Here is a 23,932-nt window from a genome sequence, read left to right on the forward strand (position 1 = left end):
CAATGCAATACATAATCTAGCAGAGAGAAAAAAATAATAATAAATAAATTAAACATAATAATAAATAAACAGGTAAATTAATTATATATGTTGAATATATTTTTTAAAAATATGTAAAAAACAGAAATAGTGTATATTAAAAAAGTGAAGTAATGTCCAAAGCTTCAATGTTCATTTAGGAATTGGATGGCAGAGGGGAAGAAGCTGTTCTGAATTGCTGAATGTGTGCCTTCAGGCTTCTGTATCGCCTACCTGATGGTAACAGTGAGAAAAGGGCATGCCCTGGGTGCTGGAGGTCATTGATAATGGACGCTGCCTTTCTGAGACACCACTCCCTGAAGGTGTCCTGGGTACTTTGTACATTTGCACATAAGCGGTACTGCAAATGCTGGAAATCTAGAGCAATACTCACAACGTGCTGGAAGAGCTCAGCAGGTCAGGCAGCATCTACAGAGGGGAATAAACAGTCGACATGTTGGGCCAAGACCCTTCACCAGTCCTGATGAAGAATCTTGACTCGAAACGTTGACTGTTTATTCCCATCCATAGATGCTGTCTGACCTGCTGAGCTCCTCCAGCACATTATAAACATTCATCTATTGTTTTCCCCTATGTGGTTTCAATGGGACAGAATCAGAATGTCACACACCCAGTGATTTGGTTTCAATAGCCACAGAAATATCATTGGAAGTGAAATTGTGAACACTATAAAGGAAGAGATTTGGCAGATGCTGGAAGTATTGAGCAACACACACAAAACGCTGGAGGAGCTCAGTGGGTCGGGCAGCATCTATGGAGGGGAATAAACAGTTGACGATTTAGGCTGAAACACTTCAGGACACAACCTTTGGGACTTTTAATTAGGAATAGCATTGCAGCTGTCAAGCAAAGACTGAAGCATTTCACAGCTATTGTAACAACAGTAAGGCTGCAACAGATTTGCAGTGCGATCACCACAATGTTTTAAATCAAATTCTCCGTCAGCCCTGCAGACCACTGAGAGCTGATCAATGAGTCTGTTTTAGATTTGTGGCATTTCTGGAGAAAACATGGCTGTGCCTTGTTGTCGGGCTGAACTGTTTTTATATGGGCTGTCTGAAGGATCTCACGAGGATAAGATGTCAAGATAAGTTGCCAGACATATATAATTGTCTGGTTGGCTGCAGCAACTGGTGCCTGACTACATCATGGTTGCATCATGGCTTGGTATGGAAACATCAATGCCCAAGAATGGAAAAACCTACAACCACACCCCGCCCCCCCCACTGCCATGGAACACATCTGTAAGGAGATCTGCCATAAGAAAGTAGCATCCATTATCAAGGATTGCTCCATCCAAGCCATGCTTTCTTCTTGCTGCTGCAAATAGGAAGGGGCTGCAAGGGCCTTAGCTCCCGTACCACCAAGTTCAGGGACAGTTATTACCCGTCAACTATCAGGCTCCTGAACCAGAGTGGATAACTTCACTTACTTCAACGCTGAACTGACTGTACAACATATGGAGTCCTCTCTGACAGTCAACACTGGTGCAGCTCAAGGATGTGTGCTTAGCCCACTGCTCTACTCTCTCTACAGTACACAAATGCCATGTAGAAATTTGCTGATGACACAACTGTAACTGGCAGGATTTCAGATGGTGACAAAGAGGTGTACAGGAGTGAGATAGATCGGTTGGTCAAGCAGTGTCCTTACAACAATCTTGCACTCAACTTCAATAAGACCAAAGAATTGATTGTGGACTTCAGGAAGGGAAAGTCGAAGGAACACACATCAGTCCTCATCGAGGGATCAGCAGTGGAAAGGGTGAGCTGTTTCAAGTTCCTGGGTGTCAACATCTCTGAAGATCTCTGCAGGACAAACATTTTAATGCAATTACAAAGAAGGGATGGCAGCAGCTGTATTTCATTAGGACCCTGAGTAGATTTGGGTTATTACCAAAGACTTCTGCAAATTTCTACAGATGCACCATGGTTGCGTTACCATCTGGTATGGAGGGTCAGAAAAAACTTCAGGAAGTTGCAAACTGATCCTGCTCCATCATGGGCATAGCTTCGAGGACATTTTCAAAAGGCGATGACTCATAATGGTGATATTCTTCATTAAGGATCCCAATTACTCAGGACATGCCCTGTTCTCATTGCTAACATTAAGGAGGAAGTAAAGGAGCCCAAAGACACACACTCAATATTTTAGGAACAGCTTCTTCCCCTCCACCACCCAATTTCTAAATGGACAATGAATCCATGTACACTACGTCATTTTTTTTGCTCTCTTTTTGCATGACTTTTTAAATTTATATATATATATTTCTTACTGTACTTAGTGTAATTTACAGTTTTTTTTAACATTATGAATTGCATTGTATTGCTGCTGCAAGACCACATGTTTCATGACATATGCCAGTGATGCTAAACTTGATTCTGATTGGGACTTTCAAGGACTCTACAACTCATGGTCTCTGTATTATTGAAGTAGATATTTATTCATTGTTTATTATTATAATTCTTTTTCATTTGCATAGTTCATCTTCCTCCCTCGCACAATCGTTTGTCAGTCTCTGTGTGCAGTTTTTCATTGTTTCCATTGTATTTCTTTGTTCTACTGTAAATGTCTGCGAGAAAAGGAAACTCGGGGTGGTATATGATGACATATATGTACTTTGGTAATAAATTTGCTTTGAATTTTGAGTTTTATGTTGATGGGATTCCAAACCTCTACACTTTGATGATGGAAATGTGGTGTGTCAGGCTGCATCGCTGGAATGTCAGGTGAGCAGATTTGCTGCCCCCAGCTGAACAAGCAAAATTACTCCCATGGAGGTCAGAGGCAAATTTCAAGAGTTCCTTCTTGTCAAACCTGAAGCATTTTAACAGGTTGCACCTGTATGAAATATTGGTTGGGCTGTACTTGAAGAGTGTTGTGTAAGTTCTGTTCATCACACTACAAGAATTCAGAGGCAGCTTTAAAGAGAGTGCAGAATAGATTCATGAGGGTGTTCCAAGCCGTAGTTATAAGGAGAGATCAGATAGCCCTCTTATCCCCTCTTATCCCTCTTATCCCTCTTATCCCTTCTCTTCTTCTCACTTTCCCATCACCCCCCACTCCCTGTGCCCCTCCTCCTTTCCTTTCGCCCCTTGGTCTACTCTCATCTCTTATCAGATTCTTTCTTCTTTTGCCCTTTCCTTTTTCCATCTATCATCTCCCGGCTTCTTACTTCATTCCCCCTCTCCCACTCCCACCTTCCTTCACCCATCACATTTTGTCTTGTCCTCCTTCCTCTCCCCACACCTTCTTTTTGCGGCTTCTTCCCCCTTTCCTTTCCGGACCTGATGAAGAATCTCTACCCAAAGCATCCACTATTTACTGACCTGCTGAGTTCCTCCAGCATTTTATATGTGGTTTTATCCTCTAGCTGCAGAATCTCTTGTGTTTGGAGATGTGATAGGCTGGGTTTATTCTCCCAAGAGATGCTGCAGATGCTGAAAATTGAGACACAGGATGCTGGAGGAACTGGCAGCACCTATACAGAAGAATAAACAGTCGATGTTTCTGGTCTGATGAGGAGTATCGACCAGAAATAGCAACTGTTTATTTCCCTCCATAGATGCTTTCTGACCTGCTGAGCTCTTCTAGCAATTTGTGAATTCCTCTGGGTTTATTCTCACGAAGATGTAGAAGACTGGGCCTTGACTTCATAACATAAATGGCACAGACAGTGTAGATGATCATAGGGCATGAGAGTCTAGAACCAGTTAAAGTTTTTTTAAATTAGAACTAGTTTTTTTTTCTTCTCTTTTTTTTAACCAACCAGCTCATTTTGGTAGTGGGGGTAGATTTTCTTTGAATAAAATACAATTATTTTATTTTATTTCATTTCATAATTCAATCTTTTTTTTTCTACATGATTGATTTGGAATATGAGATACTGTGATCATATAACTATCATTTAAATGTAATGTAATTCATATTACTTACTTTTATCCTTATGAATTTTGTATTGGTATTTATCAATTTATATAATATTAATAAAAATATTGAAAGAAAATTTAAAGAAGAAGAAAAAGAAGAAAGCCCTTAACTCCGTCATGATGGCATTTTTTTTAGCAGGCTTTCTTATTTTTACGAGCCTGAGTTGCTAGCTTAACGCTCAACCGAACACCGATGGAAAGCGTGCAAGGGAGCTGGCTGGATTCGAACTCAGGAGCCTTCACTCTGAAGTCCGGCACTGATGTCACTATGCCACCAGCTGGTGTAGTTAAAGATCTGAGGCATAAGTTTTTCAGCCAGAGAGCTGTGACTACTTGTAATTTGACGCCAGAGGAGGCGGCAGAGGCTGTTGCAATTACAACATTTAGAAGGATTTGGACAGGTAGTTCGATATGAAGGGATAGAGGGATATTGGCCTAGCACGGCAAATGCGATTAGCATAGAGGTCATCATGGACAAGGTGGGTCAACAGGCCAGGGTTTCTGTCCTGTATCATTCTGTAACTCTATGATTCATCCAGAATCTTGCGAGGAACCTGCTCATGATCTCTCCAGTTGGTGAAGCCTCATATATGATGGAACCATAGTCTTTGAGAAGAGGCGAATTTCCAAAACTGAGGAGGCAAACTTGAAAAGAAGGCAATGCAAATACCACAATATGCTTTTTATTTTATGGTCCAAGGCAGTGAGGACAAAGGAAAAAATGATCTATTTAGGCCAGTTGTGCTCACATCAACAAAATCAAAATAGCTGTCTTCCAGCTTATAGGTCAAATGAGCAAAGAGTAATGTAGGCCCACCAAATCTATCTCATAGCTACCTTCCATGCTAAAGTTGGTGAAGGTATGCGGGTTATAGATTTGCCAGTTATAAACGGAGTCAGCCCTTTATATTGCCCTGGATCTCACATTGCCACATCTCATCCCAATATTAATTTGATATGAGTTTCTAGGAAGTAATTATCAGGAAAAGTGAGTTCCACAACTGTTATTTTATAATCTTACTGATACTCTTCGGTAGTTCACCTCCAACTGTAAATTCCATGCGCAAACGAGTTTACAAGAGAATTGTTAAAGGTTACCTTGAGCTTCACTGCCTGAAGATTGCTTCCTAGTAATTCAGCCACGCTTGTGATCAGCATTGAAATCAATAGAACTGATGCAGGGAGCCAAGTATGATTTAAACTCAGCCCATTTAAAGCTATCTTTATTTTGCATTTGGCATTTTTGAACTTTGAACTTACACTTTTATGGTCTAGATATTATGGTAGCATAGGATCTGTCATTTACCTGCACCATTAATTTCAATGAAAATCTTGTTGTTAAGGAACGTTGTGCACTTACCAAATGGACTCCATGCCACATCGCTGTATGTGTTTCAGTTTCCCCTGCATTCATGGCACACACTGTGCTGTGCTAGCTAGCTTGCTTGTGAATCTACATAGGCTATTTATACAGAGCAGAGGCACAGCATAAAAGTTTCAAAGAGTTTCTTTCTAATAGACAACCGAGTCCTTTATAAACCACAGAAGCACTTAGTGTAATGGTTTGCAGCACCAGCGATTGGGTTTTAATTTCTGCTGCTGTCTACAAGGAGTTTGTACGTTCTCCCTGTGATCATGTGGGTTTCCATAGGGTTCTCCAGTTTCCTCCCACAAAGCCGCATGGGTAGGTAAGTTGTGGGCATGCTGTGTGGTGTTGGAAGCAGGGTGACACTTGCTGGCTGCCCCCAGCACATCCGTGGACTGTGTTTGTCGTTGATGCAAATGACTCATTTCAATGTACGTTTCGATGTTTTATTGCACATGTGACAAATAAGGCTAATCTAAATTTTATTTTAAAAGTCCCAGCATAATGAAAATTGTGCACAGATTTTTCACCCCTGAGGTAGAAGGAATAAATTTCCAGCAGTTTCCAACGTACTTCAAAATCTGTAAAGGCTACACAACAAAAGCACCATGGGTGAAGATGTGGCTGAAGGGAAATATATAAAAATGTTCTTTATAAACAAGTTTTCTTATATAAAACTTCATAATATGCACACAGTAGCCATTTTATTCAGTACACCTGTACACCTGCTTGTTATTGCAAGTATCTTATCAGCCAAAAATATGGAAGCAACTCACTGCATAAATGCAGAGATTCAGTTGTTGTGCAGACCAGATATCAGAATGGGGAAGAAATGTGATTTAAGTGACTTTGATCATTGAGTGCTTGTTGGTGCCAGTCGAGATGGTTTGGATATCTCAAAAACTACTGATTCCAAAGCAGTACACACAGCAGTCTCTAGAGTTTACAGAAAATGGTGTGATAAATAAAAACATCCAGTGAGCAGCAGTTCTGTGGGCAAGAATGCCTTGTTAATGAGCGAGGTCAGAGGAGAATGGCCAGACTGGCTCGAGCTGACAGGAAAGTGACAGTAACTCAAATAACCATGAGCAGCTCTGAATGCACAACATGTCAAACCTTGAAGTGGATGCTCCACAGCAGCAGAAATCCACAGTAGGCTTTTCTTCTGTACCTAATAAAGTGGCCACTAAGTGTATATGAGTTTCTTTTATACTCTTGCTTTTTTTGTCTAAAATTAATAATTAACGCACAAAATCAAATAGTTATAATTTTTCATCACCTTGGAGAACTGATGACATGTATTTCTCTCACTTAGAATTCAGAGTCGCTGGACACCTGTATTCAAAGCATTCTCTCTGCTTTGTATCCTCCGTTCAACGCCACAGCTCCCACAGTGCTCAGTCAAATCTTCAGGGTGATTGACACCACGTATAAGGGGGATGGACTCCGCTGCCTATTGCATTTCTTGGTTCCAGCAAAGCGCATCCTAGAGACTGTGCAACAAGATGCTTGTGTAAGTATGGTGAATAACTGTAAACCTGTCCTGAAATAAAATCACAAGAATGGATCGGGAAGACGGACATCAACACGAACCAGTCCAGCACTGAAGCCCTCTACCTCTTTATGCTAAGAAACCACATCTCCTGCACGGTGTCCCACAATGTTTGTATGCATGCTCTTAGAACGTACAATCTGGAGCATTGATTAGCTGGTGGAATTTGTTGGTACAATGGTGATAAAATGAAAAATATTTATAAACAGAAGAGACTGTGCAGATGCCAGAAATCCAGAGTAACACACACAAAATCGGGGAAGGTGGGTGGGTGGGGGAGAGGGATAAAGTGAGAAACTGGGAAGCGATAGGTGGAAAGGCAAAGGTCTGAAGAGTCGATGGTTCAAAGTTCAAAGTAAATTTATTATCAAAGTACATACAGTATATGTCACCATATACAACCCTGAGATTCATTCTCTTGCAGGCATACTCAATGAATCCAATAACCAAATAGAGTCAATGAAAGACTACACCAAAAGGGCAGACAACCAGTGTGCAAAATACAACAAACTGTGTGAATACAAAAGGAAAGGAAAAAAAAGATATAATAATAGTAATAATAATAAAAATAGCATAAATAAGCAATAAATACCAAGAACATGAGATGAAGAGTCCTTGAAAGTGAGTCCATAGGTTGTGAGAACAGATTAGTGATGGGACAAGTGAAGTTGAGTGAAGTTATCCCCTTTGATTCAAGATCCTGTTGGCTGAGGGGTAATAACTGTTCCTGAACCTGGTGGCTGAGGGGTAATAACTGTTCCTGAACCTGGAGGTGTGAGTCCTTAGGCTTCTGCGCCTTCTTCCTTATGGCAGCAGCAAGAAGAGAGCATAACCTGGGTGGTGGGGGTCTCTGATGATGGATGATGTTTTCCTGTCTATCCTTGATGGACTGGGCTGTATCCGCTACTTTTTGTTGGATTTCCGTTCAAGTTTGAGGCCCTTCATCTGAGTTCCTCCAGCACTTTGTGGGTGAAAAAGTGAATTCTTCTTATCTCAAAGAGGTCTATTCCTGCTCCTATTCTTTGCATCTTGTATCTTGTGTCATATGGCTCTGGATGAAGAAGTATCTTCTCATCTCCTACCTGGATGGTGCCCTATTTTGAGAATGTAATTCCTTGTTCTAGACCACATAAGCATTTTAAAATGACATTACTCCTGTCAAATGCAAGAGAATATTCTAGGTGCAGTTTGCTTAAGCAACATACACGAAGTGCTGGAAGAACTGAGCAAGTCATCTATGGAGAGTAATAAACAGTCGATGTTTCAGGCTGAGACCCTTCACCAGGACTCAAGCAGTCTGCTTAATTTCCTGTCATCCCCTCTCCCAGGAATCAACCTACGGGAACTATGCTGTGCTTCCTCTAACACAAGAACAGCAGAAAGTTAACCCCTGTGACTCCCATGGTTTTCTCCATCTGATGACTCCTCACAAAAAGAGAACTCAAAATTGGCCTCGCAATACAAAAATAAGAGTGAGCTTCCTGGTGCCCTTTCTGGGAGGGAGGGGTGGGTAGTAGGGAACAAGCTGAATCTTGCAAGCAGCAGGCAATGTGGAGCTTAGCGTTCAGCCCAGAATGCATAATTCAGAATTTACTGCCTGTTACGCCACTGGCGTTTAGGATGGCAATGAAGAGCCTCCATTTTTGGTGGTGTTCAGGGCTTCCTTCATCATGTCAGTAGATTCCCCTCTGTTTTCACTACAGTCAGTCATGTAAGTCCTGGATGGGGACTTAGGTGGGAATAAAAAGTTAAATTAAAACATTTCCATTTGCTCAATCCAGTTACAAATAAAAGAGTGAAACCTGTGAGTATTGCACTCTCGATAATGGTGCACTACATCTTCTGGAGTTGGCATATTCCTATGGTGCAACGTTCCCCTTGCAGTGGAATTTAGTAAACAATCTGCAGAGCATGCCAAGTGTTCTTTTGCACTCTGATATAAAAGGATTAGAAGGCATAATTAAGCTGGGTTCAAATCATCGGAAGGAGCAACTAACAAGAGTCCAAAGTTAGCTTCAGTCAACAATAAACACAAAATATTCTGCAGATGCTGGGATCAAAGCAACACTCACAACATGCTGGAGGAACTCAGCAGGTCGGGAAGCATCCGTGGAAACGATGAGTCGACATTTCGGGCCGGAGCCCTTCGTCAGGACTGAAGAAAGAAGGTGGGGGAGGGTTGGAAGAAGGCTGGTAGGTTCAGTTGAAAATCCAGTAATTTGAAGGACAAAGGGGTGGGGGAGGGGAAGCAGGGACGTCTTAGGCAGGAAAATAATGGGTAGTAGAAGAAGGAGACGGAACCATGAGGGAGGTGATGTCTAGGTAATCTCCAGCCCCTTGGTATGAACATAGAATTCTCCAACTTCCGGTAATTCCATCCCCCTCCCTTCCTCTATCCCTATTTCACTCTGCCCCCTCCCCCAGCTGCCTACCACCTCCCTCATGGTTCTGTCTCCTTCTTCTACTACCCATTGCTTTCCTGTCTAAGACGTTCCTGCTTCCCCTCCGCCACCCCTTTATCTTTCAAATTACTGGTTTTTCAACTGAACCTACCAGCCTTCTTCCAACCCTCCCCCACCTTCTTTCTTCAGTCCTAACGAAGGGTTCCGGCCCGAAACGTTGACTCATCATTTCCACTGATGCTGCCCGACCTGCTGAGTTCCTCCAGCGTGTTGTGAGTGTTGCTTCAGTCAATAATATAAGCTTCATTTTGCACCATGTTTCTTTGACTATTACTGCTTGCTTACTGGAATTGAAATTGAAATTAGTTTATTATTGTCACATGTACTGAGATGAAAGGCATAGACGTACACAGCTTTCAAATAAATTAATTTATCACACAGTTCAGAGAGGTAGATAAAAGATAAAACAGTAATAATACAGAATCTCATGTAACAGCTACAGAAAAAGTACAGTGCCGATAAAGGACAGGATGCAAGATCATAACAAGGTAGATTGTAAGGTCAAAAGTCCAACTCATCGTACCCGAGAACTATATAAACTTATATCAAATAGTTACACTTCATTGTGGTACATGCTTCCAGGCTTTGTATATTTTGCTTAGTGGGAGAGGGGAGAAGTGAGAATGTGTAGGGAGGGTGGGGTCTTTGATTATACTGGCTGCTTTACTGAGGCAGTGGAAATGTAAATATTCTATAGAACTGTAATTTTTTATCGACACCTGGGTGAGTACAAGTAAGCAGATTATTAATGATTTATGCAAAGATTCATTTGGAAGCTTCTAAAGTCTTAATTAAGGCATTTGTTCATAATTTTCCAAGTAACATAGCTATAAAAATGCAAAACATTCTTTCCAGTAGCTCTGATCAATGGTTGAAGTGAACTGATACTTGAACCTAAGCAATATCCTTTGAATTTTATACTGAGTTTAATTTTCTTTGTGAATAAAGAAATTAGGGCTTGAAGCTATTATTTTTCCAAAATAAGTCCTGACATGTTTGCAGACACTAATTCCACTCAAATAGACCTATGAAATCAGAAAGCTGAAATAATTTACTTCATGAATCCTCCTTGGATGATATGATCTATTTGAAGATGTTTAGATCTGCATTAGTTAATGGTGATCATCAATGCAGATCACTTTTGAAAATTAGGACTGAGAGACATTTATTCTGATAAGAGTGAAATGCAAACAGAGGAATGTAAATCCTCCACAGAAGTGACACTGTGGGGTTTGTTAAAAGTTGACGCAAATTAATTTGAGTTGACTTTAACAATACTCACTGTGTTTCCCTACGAAGGAGTTCAGGGTCTTGGAGCAAAAGAACACTTGGCATGCTCTGCAGATTGTTTACTAAATTCCACTGCAAGGGGAACGTTGCACCATAGGAATATGCCAACTCCAGAAGATGTAGTGCACCATTATCGAGAGTGCAATACTCACAGGTTTCACTCTTTTATTTGTAACTGGATTGAGCAAATGGAAATGTTTTAATTTAACTTTTTATTCCCACAGTAAGTGTACAGGTTGTTTGTGATGGAATACACTCTGGCTTTTGTGCTACAAGGTGGTTTAACCTCATACTAGCAGTCCTCACTGTACAATTGCCTGTTTCCTTTTCCCACAGACTCTGCCTTGTGACCTGTTTTAGCATAATTGTCGAATTGTTGCCGTATTTCAGACTGGTTTAACTTTTACATGGCTGCGACCTGATTAGTTTGAGAATGACCCAACCTAATTGTTGCATTAAGACGAGAGGGGAAACATTACCAGTTTCAACATCATCTCCTGAACCATGCCCCACACAATCCTTACACTTCACTGTGTACAAGAGGGGGGTGTGCTAGTAAAACTCCAGCACTCTGGCCCATGACCAGAGGAATGTTGAATGCAGACATTGTTAGTGGGATATGCAGCTGGACACTTGGAACCAGCTTTTACACTCTTCCTAGCCAACAAGAGGAAAATAACTATATCAAATCCAGATGATTTATTTGTTGTTTGGCTGATATACTACAGAAATGCAGCAATTCAGCTTGAACATGCAGTCCAAATCAGCTCCAAATTTATTGAAGGTGAAAGTTTATTTTCTGTTTATGTTGGAAAGAAGCTTCCTTTTGGAGAACATTAATTAACTACTGTGAACAGTAATGTTGCCAGAGTTTCAAAAATAGCAATCTGAAAACTATTACTCTGCACAGAGTCCCCAGTGATTCCCACTAGCTGAATATTATGTCTGCCTTTACAGAATGGAACGCATTTCAACAGTGGAGTTCTTCTTTACCCAAATCTGACTGATTAGCAGCATATTTCTATTTTCGTTCAGCAGCGAGCAAGCTTTGCATGTGGGTGCTTATTCTGCTCTCAGCTGTTTGATGCATTAAACTCTGCATTCTGCCAAAGTGTCTCACGATCCTGCACTGGCTCAAGCCCTTTTCAAATCAAATGGCATTTGCTGAGGTCTCCATTCAAAATACTTATTCATTTCTTCCCTTTATTGGTTGTCGCTGAATCTGCTCTGTAGTCCCGGCACGTTATGTTTTGATCACATACACTCGGTGTCCACTTTATTAGGTACAGGAGTGAAACCTTCTGCTGCTGTGGCCCATCTATCTCAAGGTTCAATATGCATTTTGAGATGCATTTCTGCACACCACTATAGTAACGTGTTGATAGTTGGGTTACTGCTGCCTTGCTATCAGTCTGGCCATTCTCCACTGACCTCCCTTAACAAAGCATTTTCATCCACAGAACTGCTTCTCACTGGATTTTTTTTTTGTTTTTTGCACGATTCTCTGTAAACTCCAGAGACAGTTGAGCATGAAAGTCCCATAAGATCAGCAATTTCTAAGATACTCAAACCACCTCATCTGGCACTCCATGGTCAAAGTTGTTTAGATCATATTTCTTCCCCATTCTGATGTGTGGTCTGAACGACAATTGAACATATTGTTATTCTTCTGGTAGTGTTTGTTGGCGGTTGTCAGACCAACAGAAGAGGCATTACTGCCACCTATCAAGTATCATTCAAGCACACCAAATATTTTCTTCCAGAAAGTCTTCCTCCATCATCCTTTTCACATTTGTGTCATTACAACCACACGTAGTACTATGAAAATTAAAGTCCCCTGACAATTAGGTAACAAATTTCTAGCACTCCATTGTAGGATTTTAAAAAAAGGGGAAAAAAAGAAAAAATTAGAAATAAAAACATTAACATCCCTTCCCTGACCATTAGCTAACAAACTTCCAGCCTTCCAGTGTAAAAAAAGAAAAGAAAAAAGAAAAAAGTATAAACAGTCCTTCTTTGAAGTGTAAATATTATTTATCCTTCCTTGTAAAGCACCATTAATAACTTCTAGAGTTAAGTCTTTTACCTCTGGATGTTTTTTTCTGTAGCTTTTAATATAAATTATTTTTTTTCTGTCCTACTTTTAGCTTGTGCTATACAATTTAGCACATCTACCATGAAAGTAAGGAACTTTAGTTTATTAACAATCAATGCATCCTTCATTTAAATATGCACTTTACACACTGACTTTAATCTAACTGTATACTGAAAACTGATTGGTTCCATTGGCCTGGTCTTCTGTACTTTCTGAGGAACCACTGCATGTGGTTTGTCAGTGCTACCTGAGCATGCTGCAATTCCACAGCTTTCTTATATACTAAACACCCTGCATAAGCAGAGCTATGTTCCCCTTCACAATTGCTACATTTTGGCCTTATGCCTTCTCCACAATGACCATAATCATGTTCTCCACCATATCTACCACATCGCTTTTTACCCCTGCACACAGCTGCTGCATGACCAAAACCTCCGGCATTGAAAACATTTCAGAGGGGGCAGCACGTAGACTCGATCCATACAACTCAAATAACCTAAACTAACTTATCCAGCAACTTTTTTCCCATCTAATTTAGTCAACACCAATAAGCTAACTATTCTAACTCCTCCACGAAAACCTTTTAAACATTAGTATCTACAACTTGCCCCTCCCCGACTAAATTATTTTAAATCTATGGATACATGTAGACACCCCTCCGTGGTTACTCCCCAAAGCCACAGTTGTTCAATATAATTCTTTGGTGTAACTTTCCTTCCTCCCAGAGCTTTTAAGCCTACAGCTTTCTCACCTTGCTTACTATCTTTACAAAACACTAAGAGCACCCATCTCTCAAAGGTCTTACGCCCGCAAGATCGCCTAATACTTTTTTCAAATCCTAGTTAATCTAATCAGATTGCTGTCGGAAACAGATCTACATTCGAAACTAGTAATACCTTAAACTCTTCCTTTCTTATTTTGTTTAAATCCTTCATCACTAGACGATGAGCCACTATAATCCTCAATCCACTGCTCATTTTTCTGTTTCGCAGAAACCTGACATTCACCTTCCTCTGTACAGCTCCCATCACCTAATACAATCTCCCATGCACTACCTCTGTCTTCTTTGTCACTTCCTGACATCTCTGACACCTCTAAGCTTTGCTGTCACAACCCATTTCCAATACTCTCCCTCTCCCTCAAGCTCCCTTTCCTGCACTTTTTCGCGCCCCTCTAACTTGACTATGTCTGCATGATGTCACGTGATTGGCTGATTAAATATTTGCATTAACGCACAGGTGTGCAGGTGCACCTAATAAAGTGGCCACTGACTTTAACCAAAGAAATAGGGGCAGCAGTATGTCGCTCAGCACCTCAAACATCCTTTCCTATTAAGTAAGGTTGGAGGAGGAACACATTATATTCTGTGTAGGTAGCTTCCAACCTATTGGCATGAACATCGATTTCTCTAGCTTCTGGTAATTTTTCCCCTCTGCCTTTCCTCTTCTTCACTTTCTCCTTCTGGTCTCCCTTTTACCTCTTCTCCTCACCTGCCTATCACCTCCTCCTGGTGCCCATGCACCTTTCCTTTCTCCCATAGTCTACTCTCCACTCTTATCAGCTTCCTTTTTCTCCAGCTCTTTACCTTTTACATCTATCACTTCCCAGCATCCAAGTTCACCCCACCTCCCCACCCACATGGCTTCACCTATCACCATGTAGCTTTTACTCCTTCCCCAACCCCAAATCTTCTTATCCTGGCATCTTACCCCCTTCCCTTCCAGTCCTGATGAAGGATCTCGGCACGTAACTTCGACCATTTCTTCATTTCCATTAATGCTGCCTGACCTACTGAGTTTCTCCAACATTTTGTGTCTGTTGCAAGAATGTTGTATCTGTTTCATCCACAGGATGCTGGATGGTCTCATCAGGTCAGGCAATATCATTCGAGAGGAATAAAGGGTCAATGTCTCATGTTTTTTTAAAAATTATTCATTTACGGGATGTGGGCATTGCCAGTTAAGCCAGCATTTATTGCCCTTCCCTATTTTTTTAAGAGTCAATCACATTGCTGTGGGTCTGGAGTCACGTATACATCAGACCAGTTAAGGACGGCAGGATTCCTCCCCTAAAGGACATTAGTAAACCAGACGGGTTTTTACGACAATCAACATGGTTTCATGGCAATCAGATTTTTTTTAAACTTCAAATTCACCATCTGCCATGGTGGGATTTGAACTCATGTTCCCAGCGTATAACTAGGTCTCTGGATTACTGATCCAGTGGTGATGACCATCACGCCAAATCTCCCCATGAAACCCTTCATTAGAACTGAAGACCAAAGTGCCGTCCTGATGAAGGGCCTCAGCCCAGAACTTCGACTATTTATTTCTTTCCATAGGTGCTGCTGTCTGACTGGCTGAGCTCCTCCCGTATTTTGTAGGTGTTACTCTCTCTTGATTTCCAGCATCTGCAGAATCTTCCTTGCCTGCTTCATCCTTGTCCTCAGCATCACTTTCCCAGTCTCTCCCCATGCTCAATTTCTTGCTTTTTGTTCAATAATTTGTCAGACTCTAACTTGAATAGATTCGAATATGCAGCTCCATAATTGCCTGGGGAAGAGGATTCACAGTCCTCAGAAAGAAAATAAAACTCCGCCTCATCCTTGTCTTAAATAGATTACCCCTGATTCTTAAAACTATGCCGATGAGTGTTGGGTACCACTACCAGGTAAAGTATCCTTCTGGCGTCAACGCCATCAATCTTCTTCAGAATCTATACTTCAAGAAGGTCAGCCCTCAACTTTCTAAACTCCAATGAGTTCAGGGCCAAAGGTGGAGCAACTTTTACCTCCATTAGTTATCTGGTGCTTTTCCTTCTCTTGTGAATAGCCCCTGATTACAATTACTCATTATAATTTTAAATAATATCCCAATTCTTGTTCTCAATCCATTACTACTCAAAAATTATCAACACAGGTTGAAAATTTTACTTTAATTCCAAGAATATCAACTTCTATCTCAGCACAGAAGCTAGAAAATTATGGCAGTTGTATAAGTCATTGGTGAGTCTGCACTTGGAGTACTGTATACAGTTTTGGTCACCCTGTTTTAGGAAAGGGGTGGTTAAATTAGAAAGAGTGCAGAAAAGATCTGCGAGAATGCTGCCAGGACTAGAGGGCCTGAATTATAGGGAGAGTTTGGCCCGGCTAGGTCTTTATTCTTTGAAATGTAGAAGATTGAGGTGTTACCTGATAGAAACATATAAAATTATGAGAGGCATCGACAAGGTGGATGGTATCAGTCTTCTTCCCAGGGTAGGGGAGTACATAACTAGTTGGTCTGTTTAAGGTGAGAGGAGAAAGACTTAAAAGAGACGTGAGGGGCAACATTTTCACAAAGAGTGCAGTGAATCTATGGAACGAGTTTCCAGAGGTAGTGGTTGAGGCAGTTACAATAATATAATTTAATAAGCACTTGGATAGGAATGGGCTTTGGAGGGATTTGGGCTGAACACAAGAAATTGGAACTAGCTGGCATGGAGTGGTTGGGCCGACTAGCCTGTAAATGTGGTATTGCTCTGTGACTCTATATAGCTTCTTTAGTGTATTGATTTTCTCTGAATAACTTCAGGAGAAAGCTTACTGAAAAAATATTTTGTGAACCAGACATAAAGGGGATAAAAAAGAGACTGAACTTCAAGAAATTCAGGGGCAGAATTTCCTCCTGGGGCTTAGGAGCTGAAAATATGGTGGGCAAGAATAGAGTCTGACTCTGATAAATGAACGTTGGGTTTGAACAAGACAAACCCACTTATCAAAAATAAATAACTTATTTCTCATGTACTTTTATTGCCGGATGATAGTTTTCCCGCAGATGAAATAATAATTTTTTTCCCCAACGGTTCACTCTGCCTTCTAAAACCCATGCACACTCCTCATTGGAACAGCTTGAGAGGAAATTATTCTGCGGGAGTGTGCGCTAGCTGCCAGCCAGTGAAAATGATCAGGGGATCATTGGTATTATCATGCTCTCAATTTTATGGTTTACAAAGCTATCCCTAATATAAACCAAGTGGTCTTCTAAACTAGCTGGAACACAATTTTCTACCAATTCACAAATCTGTTCTCTGTTTAACTGTGTCAGTGGAAGTATTTTGTAAGTCAGATATATGTCTGTTAAATAAGAGGGAAACACAACAACAGATAAATTTAGCCAACACTTGTACAATGCATATTGAGCAGTTTCAGCTGCTGTTCTGTTTATGGACAACCTTCTCAATATTCTTTGCAAATTCAAAGAGATACCAGTTCGGCTCACCAACTACCGTAAGCAAACTGGCCAGAACTGCCTCAAGACTTGACTGTTATGTATTCCGTCTGCTGCAGTAATGTAGGCACAGAGTTGCTCTACCGCTTAACGCAAGATGACTGATTCATGAGCAAACCGTCGGCCCATCTTTGTCAGTCACACATATGTTATTAGAAATTACTGTAATTGCTAATTACTGGAGTTTGCTAATTGCTAATTCCAAGATGTTCTCCAAATTTATCCACCCTTTGAAAATAGAGGTGTTTCTTAACACATTTTTGTGAAAAGCTTGACTCTAATTTTGAGGCTATAATCCCCTCTTCTATGATTGGTTTAACTTTATCTCTTCTATTATTCCCTTTACACCTTGAAAACCTCAATCAAATCACCACCTAATCATTCAAATTCCAGGAAATGCATCTAACTTTCTTTTAAAAAAATTGAACTGAACCTCTTTAATTTCACCCTTGGAGACAAAATCAATGCTGGACTTCAAGTCAATTCTATCTCAAACAAGAGAAAATACACAGATGCTGGAGATCCAAGCAAAACACACAAAATGTTGGAGGAACTCAGCAGGCCATGCAACATCTATGGCAAAAAGTACAAGTGACATTTTGGGCCGAAACATTGACTGTACTTTTTGCCATGGATGCTGCCTGGCCTGCTGAGTTCCTCCAGCATTTTATATGTGTTGTGCAGTCAATGATATCTTCTTCAACTGTGATATATAGAACTGGTTCCAGTACTGAAGATGTGTTCCAACTAGCGCTTAGCATAATTGCATCTTAATTTCTGCCTCTTTGTATTAAAATCTGCAGATACAAACCCAGGCATCTAACTTTCTCTCTGATTCTATAACCACGGATGAATGATAGATCATATGTGCACATGGAACCATCAGTCTCTTTGGCATTTCAATTGCTTTCACTATTTAGCAAGTCCTCTATTTTAACTTCAACATGGATGACCTCACATTTGTCTGCATCCAAATCCATCTGCCAGATTTTCACTAATTTACCTTACAATTATTATTTCTTAGTGATCTAATATTTCATCTTCATTTCTTGCAACAATGTTCAGTTTTGCATCATTAGCATATGGAATACTTGTCTTTCTGTACCATAACAAACATGATCTAGTGCATAGTTCTATCCCTATCATCCATACACACAGTATGCTATGAGGTGTCTCATGACTGTTCAAATCCTTGCCTATTGTCCATATTTCTTCCTGTGGCTTAGAAAATTTCTTATCCATATCAATAATTTGCTCTTGATTCTATAATTAATAATTTTAGCAAATAGTCTTTCATGAAGGATTTTGTCAAACCTGTCCTGCAAATCCATATCAATAACATTCATGGATATCCCCCTGTCTTTTAGTGGAATTAGTTCCCTAGGAATTTCCGGGTATGGTACACTTCAATGCACAGGATTGCAAGAGCCTCCTGAGGGTTGTAGACTAATTCAGCTCAATCATGGGCACAAGCCTCCCCACCATCAAAGACATCTTCAAAAGCAGTGGGTCAAGAAGGTGGCATCCATCAGTAAGGACTCTGTCCATGCAGGACACGTCTTCTTATCATTACTGCCATCAGAGATGTGATACAGGAGCTTGAAGTCCCACCATCAATGTTTTAGGAACAGCTTCGCCCTCTCTGCCATCATGTTTCTGAACGATCCATGAACCCATGAACACTAGCTCGCTATTCCTCTTTGGCACTATTCATTAATTAATTAATTCATCCATTTATTTATTTGTTTGTTGATTTATTTATTGTAACTCATTTTAACTTTTCAATGCTTTGCACTGTACACTCATGGCTGATGAACTAGCTGCCCTTTGCATCTGGCCCCTCAGCTTTGTACTGGATTTGGCTAGTATTTGCATGTGGCCTTATTTGAAGAATGTCTTGTTTATTTAATTTAATACCTTATACTAAGTTTGAGTCAGTGATTCTAGAGTTATATATAGTTAATACTTTAGGATCAGAGTCAAAGGATCAACTTTATTCACCACATACATTTACACAAGTATGAGAAGTGGTGTGTTGGTCAGGGTGCAACATGCAACAAAAAACACCATTCAACAACTATAAAGACTAAAGAATTATATAAAAATAAGTTAAATATTAAAGTATGTATGTATAAGGAATTAAATATGCTTAAATAAATAAATACCAGCATATATTTACAAAGTAAGCCTTATATATTCCAAGCAAGAGAAAATCTGCAGATATTGGAAATCAAAGTAATAAACACAAAATGCTGGAGGAACTCAGCAGGTCAGGCAGCATCTGTGAAAAAGAGTAAACAGTCGACATTTCAGGCTGAGACCCTTCATCAATCCTGATAAAGTGTCTCGGCCTGAAACATCGACTGTTTACTCTTTTTCATAGATGTTGCCTGACCTGCTAAGTTTCTTCAGTATTTTGTGTCAGTTACTAGCCTTGTATATTTAAAGTATTTACAGTGCAGTGAAATAATGGGAGAAATGGAGGGGTGGGTGGGGGACAAAGCATAAAAATAATCAGATTAATTGCCTGGGGGAAGAAACTTTTTACATTGTATGATTATTTAAATCAAATTGTGTTTTTTATATATATAAATGCATGTGATCAACGGCCTATGACAGCAACAAATTGTTAGAATAGTGTTGGGGATTGAGTGGGGCTCTGGCCTCAGGAACCACTTTCTTGATAGCCTGTTGCACCTCAGGATTAGCCCCGGTTTCTGGGACAGCTCCTAGGAGGCAGGTCCCAACTTACTCAGACCTGAGTGTAGCCATAGTGGTGAGCCTGGTGGTAGGTGGGGGGGGGGGCAGATGTTTAAGTACTCTCAGCTGCCCAGGGTGGGGACAGTCTCTAGAGCATTCTGCCACCACGGACTAATGGAAACCCTTAACAATATTACTTCTGGTGCACTTTACGATAAGCTACAGGAAGAACCAGCCTTCGCGAACAAAAACACAGCGGAGTATCAGAATAAGAGCAGAAACAGGACATTTTGCCCCTCATACTTCTTCCACTGCTCTGTTGCACAAAACAAACGTAATTCAGACACAGATGATAGTTAATACAGACATGTGAGGTGCTGCAATATGGAAGGACAAACCAGGATAGAACTTACACAGCAAATGGTATGCCACTGTGGAGTGCAGTAAAACAGAGGAATCTGGGAAAGCTGATTCATAGTTCCTTGAAAATGGTGTCACAGTTAAATAGGGTAATACAGAAAGCTTTTGCAGATTGGCCTTCATAAATCAAAATACTGAGTACAGGAGTTGTGATGTTATGCTGACATTGTATAAGATGCTGGTGAGACCATATTTGGAGTATTGCATGCAGTTCTGGTCACCTGCCTAAGGAAAGATTTCAATGAGATTGAAAGAGTACAGATAAAATTTACAAGGATGTTGCTGCGACTTGAAGATCTGAGCTATCGGGTAAGTTGAATAAGTTAGAAGTTTATTTTCTGGAGCATAGGAGAATGAGGGGGAGATCTGAAAGAGGTATACAAAATTATGGTGGGTATAGACAGAGTAAATGCAAGCAAGTTTTTTTCCCATTGAGGTTCGGTGAGAGTAGAGCTAGAGGTCATGGGTTAAGGATGAAAGGTGAAATATTCGAGGGGAACTTCTTCACTCAGAGAGTGAAGTGAGTGGAATGAGCTGCCAGAGGAAGTGGTGGTTGTGAGTTTGATTGAAACATTAAAGAGATGTTTTGATAAATACGTGGTTGGGAGATGTATGGAGGGCGATGTTCCAGGTGCGAGTTGATGGGACTAGAGAGATCCACACAGACTAGATGGGCCAAAGGGCCTGTTTCTGTGCTGTAATGGTCTAAATTAAAATCCACACCAGAGTTACAGAAAGGTGACGCGTAAACGGGAAATGCTGGGTCACTCTGATGGAGGATCTCTGACCTGAATTATTGAGGCTGCTTCTCTTTCCGCAGGTGGGGCCTGACCTCCTGAGAGTTTCTAGCATTTCATCTTTCAATGTGTCTGGGTTAGGTCCAGGGCAGACTGCAGGAAGTGACTCAGCAAACAGGAACAGAAGCTATTGGCTCCTAGATAAGGACATATGAATTAGCGGCTCAACTCACCTTTGAGCCTTCTTTGTTATTCATCAAGGCTATTGTTAATCCTGTACCTGTATTGCTTCCACATCTCTTGATTCCCTTACTTTTCAGAAATATGTCCCGATACCATTTAGAATGAACTCTGAAAATCGAGCTGCACAGTATCCGAGGTGGAGAATCCCAAAGATTCACCCGCTGGCCCGAGAACTGTCCTCTCATCTCGGCCCTAAGTGGTCCACCCTTAATCTAAGACTTTACCCCTAGTTTTAGACACCTCAGCCAGGGGAAATGTACTCCCACATCTCTCCCGTCAAGTCCCTTTGAGAGTTTTGCAGGGTTCAAGATGAGCCTATGAGTTAAGAGAAGGTTGTAAACTTCCTTTATTCTTTAATCTATTCGATTATTAGGTATGAGTGGAAAAAGGGAACAAGAAGTACTTTGATAGTTATGCCATGGCCTAAAGAGCCCTTATTCCATTATCAAAGGTCCGAGCTTAAAACTTCATTTGCATTAATCAGTAATGATGCCATGCTTGCTGGTTACGTGATTAATGAAAATGCTTGTATCTTCGGTGAGGCCACTGGTCCTTTCAGTCGAACAGCAATAATGTACACATCCACAAGCACTTAAAAGGCTTTGAAATTCCCCTTAGTATAGATTGCATATTCAGGTCCGGGACTGTGAACTCATTTGATAGACCTGAGCTAGCTAAAGACATCCAAACTCTTGGGTACAATAAGGGGCAGCCCAGTGGTGCAGCAGTTGGACATCAAACTTGGTCCAATTCCAGCCACTGTATGTAAGGAGTTTATACATTTTCCCCATGACACAGTTTCCTCTGAGTGCTCCAGTTTCCTCCCACATTCCAAAATGTGCAGAATAGTAGATTAACTGGTTACACGGGTGCCATTTGGCGGTGCGCCCTTGTTTGTCTGGAAGGGTCTGTTACTGTCCTTTATCTCTCAATAAACAAACAGTACAACTTGATAAAATCAGCAGAAGTGATATAACTGTGTAAGTGTGATTGGTGTCTTGGTGCTGTAGGACTCTGCAGGTTAGGATCACAAGAGGTGGGAATGGGGCAACTCCCGAACAGATAAGAGACTGTCCGTGGAAGTGCACAAATAATAACGCTTCTCCATGCTAAGAATCTGCCAAAGTGGCTTAGTGGCTACCTACAGTATGTTACTTCCCTGTAAATATTTTGTTGCAGTGATTTTCCTACTAATTAGATTTCTATGTCTTTCTCCCTCAGGCTAAATATTCAAATCTCTTGTTCCGTCACGAAGGCTGGCCCCTCTGTCTCCATGAGAAGGTAGTGGTGCAGCTGTCATCATTCAACATCTTTCTTCTGCGGCCCGGGGATTTCTATCTACAGATTGTGCCTGTCGGGAAGCAGGCCGCTCGGATTGTGTTGAAATGCTTGGGCAGGGACCTCCGCAGTGTAGACGAGAAGCTGATACCAGAAGTAACTTACACCAATATCTTTACAGCTCAGTGGCTGGATACGATAAACAGTGAACATTCTGGAATACCGCTGCACACTTGCCTACTAGCCACGGATAATGGGGTTGTGAAAGAGCCTTGGTCTAAAATAGTCAACCCTGAATTTGTAAATAAAAGCAAAGTTACAGACCCGTCTGGGCACAGGACTCATTCTGTTCAGGAAACAGAATACCGCGGTGGTTCTGCTGGGATGACTTTGCAGACAGGTATGGAGATTGATCATTCATTTTGGGCTTCTGAGCCAGACTCTGATACCAAAAAAAACAACAATCCTTTGCCTAACCCAGGACAAAAAGAAGGTGTGAAATGTTTAAGTCACCAGCCCGTGAAATTGGGAGTGACGTCCCCAAATCAATATGAACACTCCAATGAAAACCTTGAAGGAGATTATGTGGATTTAATGATATTTTCTAAGGAAAAGTGCTGTGATAACAGGACTGCACGGCTTCCAATGAAGAAAGGTGAATCCTCTGTGGTTCCTGTCAATGGAACATGGGCATGTGGAGGGACCATTAGGTTTGCAGCTGAACCTTGCACACCATGCCTAAGCAGAAGATCGAACAGAGACTTTGAAAACCAAGCGATAAAGTGTCGTTATCGTGAGTCTTACATTGAAGCCCTGCAAAACCCTTTGAACTTTGGGTTCAGCTTTCAGGAGGCAGAAGCTTCCGCTGAGGACAGGAAAGATTTCCTGACTAACCACAAGCTCAGCAGTGATTCAAAGAGCCCAGTCTGTTACAGGAAAAACCAGGAACCCAGAAGTTCCACCAGATCTACCAATGTACCTTCATGCAGTACTACAAATAAGGACAAATCAGTGGTGCACTCGGTTCCATCCTCCAATTCTGTTAAGGCGCCCTATCAATCTGTAGCTAAGCTTGATCCTCATACAGGATCAGCATCTCCAGACTCTGTCACCAAACATACAGTTTCCAACAGCACAAGATCAGGCCTGTCAGCTGGCGATACAGCACCCTCTGAACTCCTGCTCGGCAGAAGGAGTTTGGAAGCTGCTAAGAGGTTTTCAGCTGGTTACATATCTCCAAGAAATCGTCGACATAAGTACCAAGGAAAAGGTAAAAATAGGATTACTTTGTCTTTAACAGATAAAGAAACAAAGCAAAATGTTCATCAAGATCATGATGTTGCACTGCAAATAATACTTCCTTGTGTTTTGAGAAATTTCACACTTTATAACAATGAGATTATTCCTTCTGAACTTAATGCAGACTTGAAACAATTGTGGATCATTGATACCAAGTGATTACATGACAGAATTAGAAAAAGAAGAGCCTGACTGTAAAATATATTGGAATTCAAGTAGTATTTCAGAGCTAGCTGGCTGGGTCAGAATTAGGG

General features: G+C 40.9%; 1 protein-coding gene across 7 annotated transcripts in view; it reads left to right on the forward strand.

The window, feature by feature from the left end:
• LOC134342864 (pleckstrin homology domain-containing family G member 4B-like) overlaps nucleotides 1-23,932 on the forward strand; it is a 228,639-nt gene that overhangs the window by 80,734 nt on the left and 123,973 nt on the right. For 5 of the 7 annotated variants that reach the window (XR_010017127.1, XM_063041518.1, XM_063041517.1 and 2 more), the window contains exons 2-3: nucleotides 6,650-6,847; nucleotides 22,323-23,649. Coding sequence is in view for 6 of the 7 variants with exons in the window: in XM_063041518.1 (XP_062897588.1) it covers nucleotides 6,650-6,847; nucleotides 22,323-23,649 (1,525 nt within the window). In the remaining variant the exon portion in view is untranslated. Of the gene's footprint in view, nucleotides 1-6,649; nucleotides 6,848-8,989; nucleotides 9,080-9,576; nucleotides 9,837-22,322; nucleotides 23,650-23,932 lie in introns of those variants that run through there. The other 2 variants (XM_063041520.1, XM_063041521.1) reach the window with 2 other exon arrangements.

The sequence above is a fragment of the Mobula hypostoma genome, chromosome 2 (genome assembly GCF_963921235.1).
Source record: "Mobula hypostoma chromosome 2, sMobHyp1.1, whole genome shotgun sequence".
In the NCBI taxonomy this organism is placed as follows: Eukaryota; Metazoa; Chordata; class Chondrichthyes; order Myliobatiformes; family Myliobatidae; genus Mobula; species Mobula hypostoma.